This window comes from Enhydra lutris, unplaced genomic scaffold, assembly GCF_002288905.1.
Source record: "Enhydra lutris kenyoni isolate GAN:26980312 unplaced genomic scaffold, ASM228890v2 scaffoldscaffold40, whole genome shotgun sequence".
NCBI classification, from domain to species: domain Eukaryota; kingdom Metazoa; phylum Chordata; class Mammalia; order Carnivora; family Mustelidae; genus Enhydra; species Enhydra lutris.
Genome location: NW_019154124.1, coordinates 12391995 through 12413069, shown reverse-complemented (window position 1 = coordinate 12413069; position 21075 = coordinate 12391995). Strand labels below are relative to the sequence as shown.

At 36.2% G+C, this 21075-nt stretch overlaps 1 protein-coding gene across 1 annotated transcript in view; it reads left to right on the top strand.

The window, feature by feature from the left end:
- LOC111155296 (semaphorin 3E) overlaps window positions 1–21075 on the top strand; it is a 249544-nt gene that overhangs the window by 211922 nt on the left and 16547 nt on the right. The window contains exons 10-16 of the mRNA XM_022515436.1: window positions 1198–1342; window positions 3507–3729; window positions 6979–7070; window positions 9728–9769; window positions 11449–11615; window positions 16433–16500; window positions 18472–18611. Coding sequence (XP_022371144.1) covers window positions 1198–1342; window positions 3507–3729; window positions 6979–7070; window positions 9728–9769; window positions 11449–11615; window positions 16433–16500; window positions 18472–18611 — 877 coding nt within the window. The remainder of the gene's footprint in view (window positions 1–1197; window positions 1343–3506; window positions 3730–6978; window positions 7071–9727; window positions 9770–11448; window positions 11616–16432; window positions 16501–18471; window positions 18612–21075) is intronic.

Here is a 21075-nt window from a genome sequence, read left to right as displayed (position 1 = left end):
GTGTTAGCATAATGGATCTGTCTAGATTTCAAAGACAACACGTTATTTTCTTCCATAATTTCAATTTGACTGTTCAGTTTATACATAAATCTGTGGAAAAGGCTTCCCAGCTGTTACCTGACGTAAAGGTTGATATTTGTAGCGTGGTGATCAAAGGTTTATTGCCACTTTGGTTGGGAGACCATCTCTGGTTTTCTCACTATCGCAGACATTTCCAATTGCTTCAAGGTGTGTTACAGAATGTGTGAGTTGATGTCCTAGGACAGGAACGTAACTGCTGTTCTACAGGTGTCTCTCTGCATAGGACCTTCTACATTTAAAAAGATCTGTACATTGTGCAGAGCACGTTCCCAAACATTAATTATTTTGATTCTCACAGGAGACTGGGGACATGTTAGAATACATTCACATCATGCAAAATTAAGGAAAATGGTCAAATTTTTAAAACAAATCAGTTTAAAATGTCCTTTCACAGAATCTTATCACAAATGCTCCCAGTAAAACTTGCTATTGTTAGTCATCATTGACTGTCTTTATCCTTTGCAAGTAGAACTTGTAAAAAAATTAATGTAGTTCAGCCCAGTCATCTTTCCACTCCGGTACCAGTTTCAGTGGCCTGGTGGTCCCTGGAGGATGGGATATATGGCAAGGCTATTGATGCCTCTGTGACCCCAAGGTAAAGAATGGAACAAAGCCCCAAAGTTTCATAAGACTTTAACTTGTTATTTGATCATATGCACTGAGAAATCAAATAAAATTTTAACAGATTTAGCAGTATTAACAGCACAATGATTGGGCAAACACTGTTTACTCTGAATATGAAACAACAGACAAGGAGACAAAGCTTAAAATCAATAATTCAGCTTGGGAATAAATCTTTTTAAATAGTCAGGCCCTATTTTCCTTCATAAAAATATAAAAACACAATATCAGATTAACAATAATGTGAAGTGACAGGTGTCCCTTTTTTAGTCTAACAATGTCATTTTCAGTTAATTGTAATAAGAAGATAAAGAAATGGTAAGTTTTAGAGTTCCAGTACTTGAAATATTGCAGTAGTTAATATTTCTAGAATATCCTCTATTTAAGAGATTGCAACTTTTTTATCCAAAAGACTTCTTTTCTCTGTACTCTGAGGTGTGTGACTAGCTGACTGCTAGTCAGTTCCAGAAGAGTAATTATCTATTTTTTTTCCAGTAATATATTTAAAGGGCATGCAATATGTGTCTATCATATGTCCAGCATCCGGGCAGCCTTTAACGGACCGTACGCGCATAAGGAAGGACCTGAATACCACTGGTCACTCTATGAAGGAAGAGTCCCTTATCCAAGGCCTGGTTCCGTAAGTTTAGGCATTTAAAAAAGTATTCTTATTTTTTTAAAGGCTCTCTTAGTAATATTTTGTTCAGTGTTTAAGGTGCTTTACAAAACTTCCGTTAAGCAGTTAAGAAATTCTACACCCCAAAATAAAGAAATAACGGTAAAGAAATATCACTTCTTATATCTGCTTGTATGCTTTTTATTTAATGAAAAAAATCTGTGATGGGTACATCTTAGCAACATTATAAAGTGTATGTTATCATTGCTATTTTGGCTGTCTAAGTAACCTCAACTGAAATTGTATTTTTAAGATACTGGTGAACACAGAAACGTCCAATAAAAAGAGCGTCATCCTCCTCCATTTCTTCAGAAGAATGAGTGCCACGTGCAATTGAAAGGGGGAGAAAGTAACTAAATAATTACACTGTAATATTTGAGTCAGCCTCTAAGTTCCCTAGGCCATACTTTCTCCTTACTTCTCACTTTAGCTTAACTGGAAGAAGCTTTTTCTCTGCCTCACCAGAATACTTAGCATCTCATTCAGCATCCTTGCTGACTCCTAGAAGAAAAATTCCAATACAAAAGTGCTATTAGAGTTCCAGAAGTTTTACCACTGGCCCCTGCACTCGTGCTGCCAAGATTCTCCCTAGCAATCCGTGCAAACTTTTGTGCTTTTTACTTATATGTGTATCTAAAACCGAAGATAACAATGGCAATGATGATGATTTTGTATCGTGTATCCTGTGCACGACTAGGTTGGCAAAATGTAGGCTCATTGTGTGTGCTCATGGACCGTGGAGAACAGACATTTAACTTGTCATACAAGTCAAAGTCTGCACTTCTTTGAGCAGCTGGTGAAAACCCATCACTGTGTTGATTCCACAAGTACTTGAAAGTCAAGTAGAAACCATTTTTGCAGAGCCAAAATCCAAAGTGGAAACAAACCTTACCTCCATTAACAAGTGTAAAGCTTTACCATTTCAATCATTCTCACTAGCTTAAAATTATTACTTCCAGTAAGACATAAAATATACTTTATTTCACTCTATTGATTGAAATTACAATTTAAATGGAGAAAACCCACTCCTGTGGCTTTGCTGGAAATGCTTCTTGAAACCACATGGTATTAAAGGAGATTTGGAGGAAGTGACTGGTTACTGAACTGTTTCCAGGCCGGTCCAGAATGTTTCCAATTATGTATCATGTAAGTACACTCCAGTGAAAACTTCAGGCCAAATTAAGAAATATGACCTGAATTTTAAAACAAACCATTAAAAATGCCCTCTTTGCAGAATCTGATTACTACACTACTGGATTTATACCCAAAAGTGGAAAATTCCTTATCAACATAACCATTGTAATTGCTGCTGATTCTGGAGGGAAATATGCAAAACGAAAGAGTACTTAATAACAAGCATGAATCAACACAGTTAAAGGTATTCCAAGAAGTAACTGAGATGCTATTGAACATTTATTTTTTGAGTCAGTGATTTAAGAATTCAGGCATGTTATTGCAAATATTTCTCATTTTCTCAATTTATTGTGTTGAATCCATACAGAAATAATATAAATTCATACAGATTACAGTAGAACAGAGAGGGTTTTTTTTTTTCCTCAGTGAACACGGACAGAATTTGAATAGCTTTCTTTGTTACCGCACTAGAATTCTATAGTCAGTGAGTCAATTGGAACCATCACATTATTATTTTAGTCTTAGGAATGGGAAAGCTATTCAGTGCAGTTGTGATCCTTAATCCTGGGTGGGGGATTTAACACAACAAAGAGGCTTTTTGTTTTGCTATGAAAATACATTGTTTACCTTCAGGAGTTAATTTACACTGTGAAAAAATAAATTTCAGAAAATGGGGGAAATAATAACAATATTTATGGTGATACATACTTTTACCACCTTTGAATTGTACCATTATCATTTAGTACCTCATTTTTCAAAGTTTTTGCTAACTTCTGTGTTTTTCTAGAGCTGCATGTTTGGAATGATTCGGTCTTTCTCTGCAATCTTTAATGCAGATTTTATTTTTCTAATGAAGAATTTGTGGTCACTAAATATTTCTAACTGCAGTCAATTAATTGAACACGTCCATTTTCTGATAGCTTTCATAATTGATAATAAATGTGCTCCTTAGATATAAGGCAAAAAAACCCTATCTTATCTATTTGCATTTCAGTGTGCCAGCAAAGTGAACGGCGGGAGATACGGAACCACCAAAGACTACCCCGATGATGCCATTCGATTTGCAAGAAGCCATCCACTTATGTACCAGCCCATAAAACCTGCCCATAAAAAACCAATCCTGGTAAAAACAGATGGAAGATATAACCTGAAACAAATAGCAGTGGATCGAGTGGAAGCCGAGGATGGTCAATACGATGTCTTGTTCATTGGGACAGGTAAAGAGGTTACAAAGTACTGAGGCATGTCTGTGGAATCTTAAAATCAATAACATTATTAGTATTTTAAAAAAGTATCAACAAATCTTCTGTTAATCCATTAGCCCGTTTGAACACTGCTTATTCGCTGCAACGGAAGAGAGGATTTGGGGCAGTTACAGCGCATAATTTCTGATACACAGTCAATACTCAGTATCTTTGAAAAGTGACTAAGTGGAGGATTGAGTAGTTGATGTTAATTAACAACACTGGTTCCAAGCAGAGCTTCTCACAGAGGAAGGAGCCCACCATAGCAAGGATGACTGTGCTGTCTGTCCCCCAGGTCCATTACCACCTTTGGCTGTTCAGTAAGATCTCAAGGCTCTTAACCACTTGGACAATAGCTTCACCTAAATCTGTAATCACAACAGTGCTTATCAGGCCCCCTCAGAATCAACCATTTGTACCAAACAGGCCAAGTGTTAGTCATAATGGAGATTAGCTTTTGGAGCAGAGCTATAATATCCTGCATTAATGAAACAAAATAATATATATGCTAAAAAGTGAAATTTTCAAATAAATCTACAACTTCACTTAATTCCATACCTTAGATCTAGCTTGTGGAAGAGAATGTGGAATCTTTTAGCATCTGGGTAATACATGACAAATTCTATCAAGTACTTTAAAATCCTATAGCCATTTAAAAAGCCTTTTAAATCATCATTTCTTTCTTTTTTTTGTATGCATGATAGTCATTGCTACTCCAGTTGCTCTTTAGAGGAGGAAGTTTCCTACCATACCTAACCTCAGTCATGGACATAATTCTGCAGAGACATCGCAGAGACCCCGCTCAGGAACCGGGATATAATATCAACACTGGTGCTTCAGCCTCTCCATTCATACTTTTTGAAAAAGCAAAGATTTAAGTGAGGAAACATTCATCTGATTTGCAGAGATTGATCTCTGGTGTAGGCTATGTTTTATCCTTATTTTAGGAGGTTCATGTTAATAATATGCTCTGCACTGTGGATTCAAGATTAACAAAGCATCACATTTCTTTAACAAACTTAAAAGTACTTGGCCATGCATGAATTCACTCATAATGACATCTAGTAGAGCTTTTTTTTTTTTTTTAACTTCCATAAGCAAGAATAATATTTGATAGGAGGCAGCATGGGAGAAAGTATGTTATTTTTAAATGTCCTGGAAAGGAGCAGTCATACACAGTCTATCAGTTTAAGACTGTTTTTGGAAATACTCTTTCATTAGATTGACCAAAGCTGTTTCAAAGAATTCCAGAAACATCAGGTATATACTTATGCTATCATGCAAATGATGTTTAACTCAGAGATATCATTGTATTGAGCCACAGCTCTACAGCACAAAAGAACCTATTTGATGAAAGTGTGATAAGTACAATATTGGAAAAACCCACAAACGAGAGTTATTTTTCCACGCATGCTGTAATACTCTGCGTGTGTGTGTGTGTGTGTGTGTGTTTATAAAATGCTATATATAGGGAGAGAACATCCTTACTGCAAATCACTAGTTGGAAATTAATAATTTGAATTTCATCTTTGCTTTTTGCTTGATATAATAATAATTGAATAATAAAAAAATGTATTATGTGTTCTCAGCTTAAAAAATTATAGTTTATATTCCTTTTCATGTACTATCCAGGTAACTCTTACTAGTTTTATTTTATTTTATTTTTTTTAAGATTTTATTTATTTATTTGACAGACAGAGATCACAAACAGGCAGAGAGAGAAGGAAGCAGGCTCCCTGCTGAGCAGAGCCCGATGTGGGGCTCGATCCCAGGACCCGGGGATCATGACCTGAGCCAAAGGCAGAGACTTTATTTATTTATTTATTTATTTATTTTAAAGATTTTATTTATTTATTTGACAGATAGAGATCACAAGTAGGCAGACAGGCAGGCAGAGAGAGAGAGGAGGAAGCAGGCTCCCTGCTGAGCAGAGAGCCCGATGCGGGGCTCGATCCCAGAACCCTAAGATCATGACCTGAGCTGAAGGCAGAGGCTTAACCCACTGAGCCACCCAGGCGTCCCTTTACTAGTTTTATTTTAAACAAATTTCATTAACCCAACCACAAAATTTGATAATTTTTTAACAAATTAGTTAAATACCATATAATTATTGGGTCATTACCTCCAAAGTGCTTATTTTTTCTGAGCTGTTTTTAGCACTACATTAAATTATTCTTACAGGCAAATTAGTGTCTTATTAAATTTTTTATTGAAAAGACCAAGCTCAGCATGTCAGATATAATAAAAATTAGGTGGAATTTTAAATTATGAATTTAAATTTATAAAGCTATTGATAATTATAGAAACTAAATGGTTAGTGCAAGAGTACTTATTCTGTTCTCTCAATAGTATGTACTTGAAATTTTTCTTATTAAAAATGTGTGTACATATATATCATGATATCAAATATTGTGTATATATTAATACTTTTTAAATTTTTTTTATTTTTTTATTAACATATAATGCATTATTAGCCCCAGGGGGACGGGTCTGTGAATCACCAGGTTTACACACTTCACAGGACTCACCATAGCACATACCTTCCCCAGTGTCCATAACCCAACCACCCTTTCCCTAACCGCCTCCCCCTGGCAACCCTCAGTTTGTTTTGTGAGATTAATAGTGTCTTATGGTTTGTCTCCCTCCTGATCCCATCTTGTTTCATTTATTCTTTTCCTATTCTCCAAGCCCCCCACGTTGTATCTCCACTTTCTCATATCAGGGAGATCATATGATAGTTCTCTTTCTCCAATTGACTTATTTCGCTAAGCATAATACCCTCTAGTTCCATCCATGTCGTCACAAATGGCAAGGTTTCATTTCTTTTGATGGCTGCATAGTATTCCATTATATATATATACCACATCTTCTTTATCCATTCATCTGTTGATGGATGTCTAGTTTCTTTCCATAGTTTGGCTATTGTATATATTAATACATTTTGATTTCTCAATCTTTGATTGAATTCTGAATCAAATTATTTGAAAAACAATTACATTTTATTTGGTCTTATTTTTTAGCCAATCATATAAAGTTATATTTTGCTAATTGAAAATATGAATATGTAAGTAGTCATATTGTTTTAGCCAGCGATGATTAAATGTTTCATGCATCTAAATCTCAAAGCGTATTCAAATTCATAGTCCCCACATGGTTTTTAATTGTTTTGAAAACCAGATTGTGACAACCTTCTGGTTTATCTTTTCTTTTCCTTTCTTACAGATAATGGAATTGTTCTGAAAGTAATCACAATTTATAACCAAGAGACAGAGTCAATGGAAGAAGTAATTCTAGAAGAACTTCAGATATTCAAGGTATTTTTTATAAGAAGGAAAAGGAAATAGCCAACATTTATGTATTACAGACAATTGCAAATGAGTTGTAAATAGGAAAGATGTTAGGTCAGTTTTTTTTCTAAAGGGTAGGTTGTGAATTCAGAATGAATTTGAAGTGAAGAATGGTTTAAAATCTATTTGATTATTGCAGACTATTCAAATGAGAAGGCCAGTATTTGCCCAGCCAGCATGAAAAGAATTTCAGTATATGAACTATGACTTAAAGAAATAACACATACCACATACGAATTCCAGAATCATTATTACAAAGTCTCATTTTACCAATGTACTACCAACCTAAACAATTAAAGCAAAACAGTAGATTTCATATTGTGGACATTGTGATGAGTATATTGCTTTTTTTCATAACATATCAATTACCACAAAGAAATTAGTAAAAAAACTAAAAAATGATAATGCAAAGGTTAGACATGACAATTGTATGTATGCATATACACACACACACACACACACACACACACAGACTGAAGTGTCAGTATTTTTGACAGGTATGGTTTCTAAAATCACTATGAGGGGCTCCTGAGTGGCTTAGTGGGTTAAAGCCTCTGCCTTCAGATCAGGTCATGATCCCACGGTCCTAGGATCGATCCCCATATCGGGTTCTCCGCTCAGTAGGGAGCCTGTTTCCCTCTCAGTCTCTCTGCCTGCCTCTCTGCCAACTTGTGATCTCTGTCTGCCAAATAAATAAATAAATAAACTCTTTTAAAAAAATAAATTAAAAAAAAAATAAAATCACCATGAACGCCACATTAGTGAATACTGGCGAGTGCTCCTAGGGGACATATAGGGTTAGGTTCCTGTGAGTTTCTAGTCACGTTTTTGTCAACTGGTCAATATATAATGTTGTTCTCGGTTGTTTTTATTGGAAGACACCTTATTTACTGTATATTTTTGATTAACTCACATGGAGCTCATGGGCCACAGCACTATAACGTGTACACGAACAGAGTTACTTAACCTGTGTATTTTCCCGTAATACACATCACAGCCCTTTTGAAGCTTTGAAACATGAGAGAGCACTTCAGCACTTTGCTTAGAGGCCATTTTAAACATCAAAATTGCCGGTAAAAAGCACAAAAATATGAAAAACCATGGCATTAAATAGACCATGAAAAGGACACTTGTTTCGAATAGGAGAGCTGAAACAAGAAGGCAGAGTGTCGCCTTCATTGATCTCAGCTGGGGTTATACTTGTCGGGCAGCCAAAATTTATTGCCTCTTGGTGCCTGCTCGTGTTCACGAATGACCCCAGAACACTTGGTAAATATTAATATTGGGGTTACAAATACATTTTAGCAAGTAAGCAAATTTGTTTTTAAAAAAGGCTGCAAATTATTAAGATTGTGCATGTTTGTAATGGATACATAGGCAAATATGTTTATTGGTGAAAAACAGTTCATTTCACCTTGGCTGTCCTGGAGATTACATTGCCCGTCGACGCACCAAGGGTAAGCATGTTCTATTTCAACCAGAGCAGCTATGTTTTTGTTTATTTTGCATATTGGATTTCTGTGTCAGATTTCATTTCACTTCAGGGACCATAGCTCCCCTGTGAGGAGCACCTGCCACAGTGTTTTGTTCTTATCAACCCTAAGAAACATTGTCACCTGAATGAATAAATGAGGGCATCCGTGCCTGCCTAAAGCATTCTGTAGTTTAAAATATTGACACAGGGGATTAGATTTTCTCTTTCAAAAAATAATTCTTTGAAGGATAATCATCCACTGAGCGGATCCCACCTGCCTGTTGCTTGTCTCCTGGCAGAAACCACCTGAGTTTGTGGTGCTCATTTGAGACACGTTAGTCTTAATCACCAGCCCTGGAATAACACACAGGCTCTCAAAGCTGTGTTATAGATCATCTTTTCCTCTGTTGCATTTCGAAGACAATGAACTTATTCATCTTGCTCAAAGCAACCTGGGCTCATATTGATTGACTGTGATAACTCCAACAGAAAAAGTATTTTGTTAGGCCTGGATTTAAGCAATTAAAGTCACATGGTTTGTTAACAGTATCATCTATTCAGAGACAACTGTTTCACTTCTAATGGTTCTAATACTTCATAAGAAAGAACACTGTGATTCTGCTATTTATTAAAGATACTTGAGTTTCCAAAACTTGAGTAATATGCAAATGCAAATACAAAAATTACATTTCAGAAACAAATGGTGAGCTAGATTATCCACTACTTTTTCCATCTTACATATCTAACCTATTCTGTTAAAAAGAGTTTTTAAAAAGAAAGCTGTATTTTATTTTATTTTAAAGATTTTATTTATTTATTTGACAGACAGAGATCACAAGCAGGCAGAGAGGCAGGCAGAGAGAGAGGAGGAAGCAGGCTCCCTGCTGAGCAGAGAGCCCGATGCAGGGCCCAACCCCAGGACCCTGGGATCATGACCCGAGCTGAAGGCAGAGGCTTTAACCCACTGAGCCACCCAGGTGCCCAAGAAAGCTATATTTTAATGTAATTATAAGTTCCTATTGATTTGCTAAAAATGAAAGCTATAGGCTAGCATAGAACTAGTCACATATCTAATATGAGTTCAGATGATTTGCAACCATATTAAAGTATGTTTCTGTATTTCTTTAAAAGCTTAAACTTTTTTTTTCAGGAACCAGTTCCTATTATTTCTATGGAGATTTCTTCAAAGAGAGTAAGTTTGTGTGTATGTGCAAGTGTACTTGTGTGTATATGGGAGTCATGGTCAATGATAAAGAGCAGAAGTACACGTGCTTAAAGATGAATAAAAGTTACAGTTTTACTCTGATAAAAATAGTGATTTACATGTAATGGATTTCTTTTTCTATTATTGGAAGAAGGTAGGTAAGAGTAGATTTACTTCTATAATCATGATAGGATGCTCTTCTATAAGAGCAGAAGAGCCCTTACAAAGAGCTCTTGCAAAAATAACGGTAAATGATGGTAATACAAAAAAGTGTGCAGTGAAACACAAACCTCCTCTCCACTTTACTAGAACCAGTTTCTGGTGCAAATTTCTCCAGAAAAAGTTGTTGCATATATTACCTCAAATGTATTTATAAGTGACCATTTATGTCTAGGCAAACAGGAACTTGTAATGTTAATTGTTCTGCTACTTACTGTTTTTACTTAACAATGTATCTTACAGTTTATTCCCTTATTCTGTGTATATATCTGTATCAGTGTTTTAAATGTTGCACGTTAGTGTGCACTAATGGTGGGAATGCAAATTTGTGCAGCCAATATGGAAAACATTAGAGAGTTTCCTGAATGTATTAAAAATAGAACATATGATTAAGCAATTTCATTTCTGGGTGATTTTCCAAAGGAAACAAAACACTAACTCTGAAAGGCATCTGTACCCACATTTATTGTGGCATTATTTGCAATGGCCAAGACATGGAAACAACCTAAGTGCCCATCAGTAGATAAATGGATAGGGATAATGTGGCATATATATACAATGGCATATCATTCGGCCACAAAAAGGAAGAAAATCCTTCCATATGTGACAGCATGGGTGGACCTTGAGAGCATTATACTAAGTGAAATAAGAAAAGGCAAATACCATATAAACTCACTGATAAGTGAAATTAAAACTAACACCACAGAAAAATGAGGGTTTTGTTTTGTTTTGTTTTGTTTTTTAACGGAGAACAGTTTGGTAGTTGCCAGACGCAAGGGGTGGGAGGTGGGCAAAATGGGTGGACGGGATCAAAAGGTACAAACGTCCAGTTATAGAGGAAGACCTCGGAATATAATATATGGCATAGTGATTATAGTTAATGAAACCCTAATGTATATTTGAAAGTTGCTAAGACAACACATCTTAAAAGTTTTCATCACACGAAAAACAATTCTACCTATACGGTGTTGAGGAATGTTAGACTCACTGTGATCATTTCACAATACATACAGATATTGAATCCGTATATCATACGCTTGAAACTAATAAGGTATTACTTGTCAGTTACATCTCACTTTTAAAAATGCAACAATAATAACAAGAGACCGTTTACTTACTCTGTCTGTTATTGGACAACCCTAAAGGTCTTTTAAAAAGACCTACAGTGTTAAATGATGAAAGAGGCTTTATATTTAAATAACAAAAGAACAGTCAACTTCTTGAGAGTTTGTCAAGCTCACTCTAGCAATTTTGTTTACGGGAGTCCAGGTCTATAAATGTATTTCGGATCTTAGAGAACTGAAAGTACCAGTGTTTTGTTACCTCTCCTGAGTAGCTGCAGTAATTCAAATTCAAAACTTCACCGAAGTGAACGTGTATAAATGTGAAATTCACTGAGAGTTCCGTCCATTTCTGCTAGCGGCCTCTCTGTTGTTTGATGTCTCTAGCAACAGCTGTATATTGGATCGGCTTCTGCTGTGGCCCAAGTCAGATTCCATCAGTGCGACATGTACGGAAGTGCTTGTGCTGATTGCTGCCTGGCTCGAGACCCTTACTGTGCCTGGGATGGCATATCCTGTTCCCGGTATTACCCGACAGGCACCCATGCAAAGAGGTGAGAGGCCTCAATGCGGTCATTCCCTGCTTTAGAAAAGCCATAACACTTTGTCAAATATCTTTTTTTCTGCACCCATCCCACGAAAATAACCACATTAGTTTTGTTTAAGTAAGCCCTCGTAGTCATACTTTGTTCATAATATAAGCTCTGAAAGTTGAATTTTCCCTGAAAATAACTCCTCTCAATTACTGTGTAGAGATTGGAGTTTTTATTGGGTTCTTATATATTTTATTTTTTTTAACCCATGTTTGAATCAGCTCTTCCCCCTCCTGACACTCGTATTGCAAGACGTGAAACCAGTTTAGATAAACTTAAAATGTGGAAATGGCAAGCCACCACACATGAGGGATTCAAAGACTTGAAAGAAAAATAAATAAATAAATTCTAAAATACATCCTGCATTTGCCCCATGTCCTCTCAACCAGCTGGTCTTCATTTATTTCATTTTGAAAGTGAATATTTTAACTCCTAGGCAAATGTATGATCTGTATAATTAATGAAACGTGTGATTTAATTCAACACAAATGAAAGGCACTTAGAGACCCCCAAACTCTGATGTGTTTAATTCAGCGAGGTCATTGCTACTTGTAAGAGAAGGTAGATCTTGAGATTCTTTGAAAAGAAGATCTTGAGATCTAGAAAATATTTTGAAGGATGGAGATATTTCTTTGCTCAAGCTATATGAAATTGTGTGTTCTTTGCGGGGAAACATAAAGGAAAATATTGTTATCTGTTATAGAATAAGCATTTATTTTTTCTCCTAGTAAAGTGGCCAAAGACACTTTAAAAAATAAAAATAAAAAATAAAAATAAAAGAAAAACATCGAACTATATACAGTTTCCTTACTGAAAATTAAGTTTTTACTGATTTCAGTTATTTTTACTCTTCTATTCTGGATTACTTCTATTCTGGATTACTACTTTTTAAAAATCTAATTTAACCCACCTTAAAATAGTTATTATTTTTACAAGGTCACATATGTAGTAGAATCTCGTTTTTGAAAAACGTAGTCACCGGTTCAAAAGCTTTGTTAATTTTGGGACGCCTGGGTGGCTCAGTTGGTTAAGCAGCTGCCTTCGGCTCAGGTCATGATCCCAGTGTCCTGGGATCGAGTCCCACATCGGGCTCCTTGCTTGGCAGGGAGCCTGTTTCTCCCTCTGCCTCTGCCTGCCATTCTGTCTGCCTGTGCTTGCTCTCTCTCCCTCTCTCTCTCTGACAAATAAATAGATAAAATCTTAAAAAAAAAAAAAAAAAAAAAGACAAAACCTTTGTTAATTTGACATTAGCTAAATTAACAGTCGGTCTGATGAGTAATTAAAGTATATCATAGGCGGATAGTGAAAAGATCCTTTGAGAGGATGTTTGTTAATGAAATAACTTGCAAAGTGTTTTCAAGAATCAAGCAAATTGATGTTGTACAAAGGCTTATTGCTATTTAAAAACACTTCTTGAAGAATATAGCCATGTTACTATGTAAAAATAGTGTTCAGTGAATTATTCACCCATTATGCCAACTACTGTACTATGTGTGAGGAGGATGAAGAAACGGTCGATAATCCTTGGCTATATGAAATCAGAACCTAAACTGGGAAATGTAATTGTAAATAAGGATGATAGTAGGTCATTATTGAGCACTTATTATGTATAAAGTACTAGACTAAGCTCAGTACATGTTAGACATTATTTAATTCCCAGAATAACTCAACCTTTGAGCTCAGTCTTGTAGGTAGAGATATAAGAAGATTCCAGTTAAAGGGAATTATACAAAAGGCATAGAACGTTCATGGAAAACCATGTAGTTCCCTAGGTTAGGAGTAAAGTAGCTGGTTGTAAGGGTGGAAAGATAATTTCACCGAAAATAATAAAATGAATTATTTTATTGTTATTAGCGATAATAGTAACATTTGAAAGCCATGCATCAAATACTTGTGAATAACAAGGTTTTGTTTCAGGTATCCAATAAGGGTGATGAATTCTTCTAACTGAACAGTTTCCATACCTAAATAATTCTTGCTCCATGGTGCATCTTATTGAAGTATACATCCACAGGCTTGCTAATATATTTGCAAAGGGTGGACAGAAAGTTATTTAGTGAAAGTCAAACAAATGGGCAAAATCTTAGGAAGGCGCTCAGTGCTCGAGTCAGGAACCGTGATCACAAATGAACGAGTTCAGTTCAGTGACATGTAATGGAGATCTCTCAGTGGTGTCAGATTCTTTTGAACCATCACTCACCCCTGGAGGAGAACTTTTTGGATGGATTCCAGCACATGAAAAGGAAAATCGTTTGCTTTTACAGCAGATCGTTTTTGCTTCAGACCTGACTAGAAGCAGAAATTGAAAACTGGTCATTAAAATAAATACTTTTCTGTTCACAGAGTGAAAATGAGTCAACAGAGGAAAAACATTAATTCCCAATCCAAACCACTTGTTTAAAATAGTCTTCCAAAATACACTATAATTTATATAGCTAAGTCTTTTACTTCCCCTGGCTCTTGTATGTTGTCTCTTTCCGGTGTTCTCTTTAAAAGTTTCTGAGTGGTTGGGACGCCTGGGTGGCTCAGTTGGTTAAGCAGCTACCTTCGGCTCAGGTCATGATCCCAGCGTCCTGGGATCGAGTCCCACATCGGGCTTCTTGTTCTGTGGGGAGCCTGCTTCTCCCTCTGCCTCTGCCTGCCACTCTGTCTGCCTGTGCTCGCTCTCTCTCTCTTTCTGATAAACAAATAAAAATCTTTAAAAAAAAAAAAGTTTCTGAGTGGCAAGATAGAGAAGAGAAATAGGCAACTTTGGGAATAAAGGGCAACTTTGATTAACCTTTCTCAAACTCTTGAACATTTACAGTCTTTTTAAAATGCTGAGATAAAAGACAGTTATATGAAGATAGTATAAAATGAATTGAACCCTTGTTGGGGGTTGAATGCTTGCTTTCCTGACTTTCAGCATACTCTTTGCGTACTATTGACATTGCAAAATTTTGCATTATTCTTCACATTGCATACCTGAATTATCTGATTGCACCTCCCTTTGTTCTCACCCCACATGTGTAATAAACCTGATACAGCATTTCTGCAGAGTAGAAATGATTTCCCATTTCCTTGATTTACCCCTGCTCCCTTACTCACTACTGCTCAGCAGACTTTGGATCCCCAATACCAATGCGATACTGAATGAAGTAAGGAATCCGTGGAACCAGTTTACTTCTCATCCAGAGCTGTAATCGGTTATCTATACCTGTGCACATGCTAGTATAAAATAAGAACAAAAGCATAAGACTTTTTGTTTTTGCTCCTTTTTTGTCAATTTCTTTTTTCAGTTTTACCCAGTGGGATGATTCATACAGCAGTTTTAATCTGAAGTTTATTAAATCCCAGGTTTCTAGACAATGTCTTCTAATCTACCATCTCTGTATTTTGAAAAACCCAGCTTTGCACACAGGTCATAATTCTAAAAATTGACTGTAAATCGGCATCTGCTTTAGCTTTCATTACAAGGAAATACTTAGACCATTGCTTCTCAAGTATTGGTCTCTTAACTAAGATCTGAACTGACGTGTGAGAAATCACTTCATCTCTTGAAATGATGTTCCTTTATCATTATTGGGAGGCAAGAGGTAAGCCTAGAATGAAAAAAAAATTTGATATTGGAATAATTTTTAGATGTCAGACCAACTTCATTTTACAAAGGAGGACAGGAAGAATCAAGCAAGAGAGAAGATACGTACGAGATCAGACGGCACGTGAGTGATGGCATTGGGATTTGAATCTGGTTCCTTTTTCCAGATTTTATCATTGCATATGGTTAGAGCATTTCATTGTCACTTCAGAAGCCTAGCCATCTCCCTCTGGGGTGAAAATTCTGCTCTGCTTTCTGTTTTTTCCTCAATCTTGAAGAAATGCCATGATTTAGAGAAGCAAGTGGTATTTTCTGCACTTATGTAATACTTCTATTTTTATCTTTCATCTGAATTAATATGCTGAAGATTTTGATCTTAGAATTTCAGTGCTAATAATGACAATTTCCATTGTCCAATCCCTCAGAAAGATGCTTACTAATTTAAAACAAGATCTATACTATAGAATTTTCCCCCCAAGGGTAAAGAACATTGTTATTTTTTAGTTATATATCTAAACAATCTATAAAATATAAAAAACCACTAGAAGTTATTCTAAATCTAATAGGCAGTCTTGCCATACAGCCTGTTAAGTATGTATAACACACAATCACGTTGCATAGAGGCATATAATATCTATATATACTATCTGAGTAAAAGAGTGAATTGACTACATTATTGGTTTCTGTCTTTATTGCCAATTGCATTTGTGCTATGTGACTAAGATGGCCATAGAAGAAAATATTTGGATTCTAATACTGTTACCCTTTTTGAATGCCCGTTATTATATGTAAGAGTTTTGTGATTTTTGTTCAAATAAATAATCTGCCTCAAATCCCACTATCTTTCCTGCATACCTACCTCCCTTACTACCCCAAACCCCCCATTTGAAACAGAAGAATTCTTATTGCACTGGATTTTTAAACAAAATATAAAAAGGGATTTCTCAAGTTATGTCAGGATCCAGAATTCAAACTTATGTGAACACTTAAGTAAGAGTTTTATATAGATCTTACCGTTGAATAACATTCAGTGGAAATATAGGGAACTATGAAACTTGAATTTTATCCTTGTTTTGTATGACAGATCAATTTTTTTCAGTAGCTGATGAATACTACTTGAATCCTTAATGCAGTTGGCTGAATTTTAAAGTCTGGAAAATTGAAATCTGACCATCTCCTACATGCATCTACTTTCTTTCAGGCGGTTCCGCAGACAAGATGTTCGGCATGGAAACGCCGCTCAGCAATGCTTTGGACAGCAGTTCGTCGGTAATCCAGAGAAAATCAATTGCTATGGGTTACTGGGGTTAGGATAAACTGCAGACCTCTTAAAACGGTCCTTGTTTTCTTTGTGATTGATATATAGTAGAACAATGTAACGGAAAGTATTCTTTTTTCTTCCACGTAGCTAAAATTTTGTGGATTTTAACACCAAAATTTTAATTCTGGGTGGACGTAAAATTTTAATTAATTAGGAAAATAAATTTTATATACCACCATGAAAACCTTACTGTTAGACCTCAGAACAGGGGATGTTAGAACGAGATGCCACAGTGACTTGTAGGACCTCTCTCTGCATCTCAGCCCCAGTAATATCTTCACCATGTCACACAACCTATGGTAATCCTCTTAAGGGTGATCAAACTTGTATCAAGTCACCTACTAAGCTTCAGGGTCAAATAAAGTGAAAAACTTGAAGTCTTCTACAAGAGTGGGATTGATGTAAGTTTCTGAGATGCAGATGAGAGTTTCTGCGGAAAGTTTGTACACGGTCGGATGGGTAAAGGATGAGAGGAAATTTGCTTCATCAAATGTAAGGAAGTCACACAAGATGGAAGACCATGGTCCTGACTCTCCACACCATGTCGGTGGTGGAACTGGCTGTGTAATTGGTGGCCTCAGTTGCACAGGAGGGACCAGGGAGATGAAGCTTCGTGACTGGGAGACCAGGAGCGCTTCCATACAATCCAGAGTTGCACAGCATCCTGATGGTCAATAGACCCAAGGTTGACTGAGCATTTGGTGTAGGACATAAGCCTCGGGCAACATTGGCTGGAGGAAGGCAGGATCTTAATCTATGAAAATGTAGGCATCAGTTTTGAAAGTGAGGAGAACTCAGACACAAGGAAAAAAAATCCCAGGTTCTAGTTACTGAATTTGATGTTGGTTAAAACTTGCTGTTTTTATTTATTTTTTTTAAACTTTAATTATTTATTTGAAAAACAGTGAGTGAGTGAGCCGGGAAAGCACAAGCTGTTCTAGGGGCAGAGGAAGAGGGAGAAGCAGACTCCCTGCTGAGCAGAGAGCCGGATGGAGGGCTTGATACCAGGACCCTAAGATCATGACCTGAGACCGAAGGTGGCAGCTTAACCGTGACCCACCCAGATGCCCTATTCACTTGCTTTTATTCCCCACTGCAGTTAAGTAGATTAGTCTGTATGCAGATTTGAGTTCAAGTCCAGTGAGAGCCTCTGTGGGCCAAGATGGATATAATAATCAGGAAGCTCCGGATCTGAAGTCCCTAGTCCAGTTTTGTACCCTTTTCTTACTGAAGGAGCCCAACATTTGGATCAGTGCAGTCCCTTGATAAGATCTCACTCACACTTGTGTTTAATGTAGCACCATATCACGTTGATTTCTGCTTTCTGCTTTTCTTGGTAACTATGAATTTTGTCTTGTGTTTTACTTGAATGTTTAGTGCTCACCTTCTCTTGCCGGTTCTGTTGGTTCATGTTGTCACTGATTTTCCATGCATTTGACACTTTGCACCTTCTTAGTATCCTGACTGCCCCGTACTTGGACCCACACTCCCATTTACTTCTTTCTGGTCCTTTCCATAGTCTGCAGTACTCTCTAAAGCCTAGATTTTTGGTGTGCCACTGCCTCATCTCCTTTAAATGACCTTGCATAGAAATTAGTAGTAAATCATGAAAGATATTCGCTTTATTCCATGAATCTAAGTGAAGAAGCTTTTAAAATTATTATTTACTGGGACACCTGAGTGGCTCAGTTGGTTAGGCATCTGTCTTTGGCTCAGGTCATGATTCCAAGATCCTGGGATCAAGTCTCTCATCAGGTTCCTTGCTCATGAGGAAGCCTGCTTCTCCCTCTGCTTCCCGCTCCCCATGCTTGTGTTCTGTCTCACTCTGACAAATAAATAGATAAATAAAATCATTTTAAAAAATAGTATTTACTGTTAAAGTCAAAGTCTTAACATTAATTTTAATATTTATTTTGTAGGGGATGCTTTGGATAAGACTGAAGAGCGACTGGCCTATGGCATAGAGAACAACAGCACATTGCTGGAATGTACCCCACGATCTTTGCAAGCAAAAGTTATCTGGTTTGTACAGAAAGGACGTGATGGAAGGAAAGAGGAGGTAATTCATAGCTGCACATTCACGCCATGCTGTCTTACTTGTGGTGTGTGATTAGTAGATAGATGATGACTTATTTGATATTTAAAAATGAATCTTCCATTGTGCTATATGTGTGTTATTTTTTTTTTAAAGATTTTATTTATTTATCAGAGAGAGAGAGGAAGAGAGAGCGAGCACAGGCATACAGAATGGCAGGCAGAGGCAGAGGGAGAAGCAGGCTCCCTGCCGAGCAAGGAGCCCGATGTGGGACTCGATCCCAGGACTCTGGGATCATGACCTGAGCCGAAGGCAGCTGCCCAACCAACTGAGCCACCCAGGCGTCCCTATATGTGTGTTATTTAACAAGTGGATTTATTTACAATGTGTGATTTATATATATATGAAAAATTTAAATACACACATAGATTTCTATGTGTATATAATTTATATATGCTGTAGAAACCTAGATGTATATATAAAATTTTATGTGTATAAATATATATTAAAAAATACATATATACATATATTAAATACAAAATAAATATATACACATATAAATAAATTCTATACATATGTATATGTGTATGTATAAACTTGGATTCTGAAAATTGGATTTTTATTCAGTAGGTACTCAGAGTTTCATGATTTTAGTATCATGTCAAAATGATTGTCGTAAATTTCTAGAAAATTATCTTAAATGTTCTAGAAAAATAACAAATTTAAGCACCATTAACATACATATAAATAACAAATTTAAACACCATTAACATACGTATCTCAGACACATGGATAATAGAATTAAAACAACAGCAGCAACATTAAACCAATTGTTTGATAAAGCAATTGAGTCATACACGAAACATTGCCACAGGGGTTCCATTGGTGCCCACTGGGAACAAAAGAAAAGCATCAGTTTGTTTGTCCTTTTAAGTAGGTTTAGTGTGGAGATTGTATTTCTATTATCTAAATAATGAGTGAGGACTCATTTGTGCTCCTTTTATAGATGAGGAATAGGAAGCAGTTAAAGCACACATAAGGGATAGCCTGGAGGCAGTTTTAGGATAATCTTTTTATGAGACAAGGGATCTGGTTGTATATTGGCCAAGGTCAAAGGCATGACCCAGTTAGTAAAGGCAGATAAAACATTATGGATGCTTATGTGGGCTTTGAACTCAATTTTCACAAAAGTGGAATTATAAAAGCAGTAAGAGTGAAATTTGGTTAATTAAAGGGAAATAGGTCTTGGTGACTGCTAGCAAAATGTTTCTTGGTAAAAAGAAGGTTGCAAATTGAATAAGGGAAAAAAATTGTTAGACACCTGCCTTAGGACCTAGAGAAGAAGTAATAGGTTCACAGTGGGTAGAGAAGGAATCAGTAAAGCCATCAACTGTAGGTTCCAAATGTAGAGCACACTGACTTTTTATGCCTTTTTTTTTTTCCTTTCTAGCCTATTGTGAAACTAAAAATGCAACCTGTTTTTGGTCTAAAATCATGCAGTATATTCTGGGAGAGGATTAAATTTATAAATCCCAGTTTCCTGAAATGGTTATTAGAGAGGAAGACACTCAAAAGGCTGTTAGAGATAATCTAGAAAGGCAATCAAGGACGGAAAGATTCTCCTAAATTTTCATGACCTCATAAGAATAAACATGTGTCCAAAAATGTTACAGCATATTGTACTAAAGTACATTGTTGATTTAGTACTGAAGAATTTGCCGTTCCACAAAGTTGATGTGAAATTGATTTTTAAATTCTGTCGTAACTCACTTGGCAGGAGAGGACCTGGGAATATTCTATAGCTCCTCTCATTGAATGGCTTCAGAGGACAGAGAAGTCATTCTTTCATTGGTGGTTTTTTTCCCTCAGTATGTTCTGGTTCTAATTTGAAAGTCACTGTAATCTGCCTCATTTGGAAATCTTTACCAAATCATTTTGACATGCAGCATCCATCAATGTTCAATTATAAGCTTCTTTCTCCTATTGTTGATAAAATGTGCTTCTCCTTTCCCCAAATTTTAGTTTCTGTTTTCAAATTTCCATGGCTGATCTATTTACTGATCCTTGAAATTTTGAATTTGTGCCATACGTTATTTGTTGCCATCATATAATCCTTGGTTTCTGTAGACATCGTAATATATATTGATTGATTCAGAATCTAGAACAAAACACAAAATTGCTGACTTCATAAAAAGGGAGATGTGTTTGCTGAATGCACAGAGCACAATGACTCTGATTGTGGGTCCTTTTAGAGTTTGTTTTAAAGTTCTTTGAGAGTCTAATTTTGGAGCTTTTAGAGGTTTTTAAGATCATTTTTTTGAAAACCATTTTATTATAGTTACTACGGACAGAGGATTATTCTAATATCAAATCTTGACCATTGTATAAGATACTGAAATTCCTCCACTGTGTTTCTTACCTCATATGTTAATGCTTTTCACGCACTCCTAGACAGTAGCCAGCCAGGTTCATCATAGACACTTTTAGC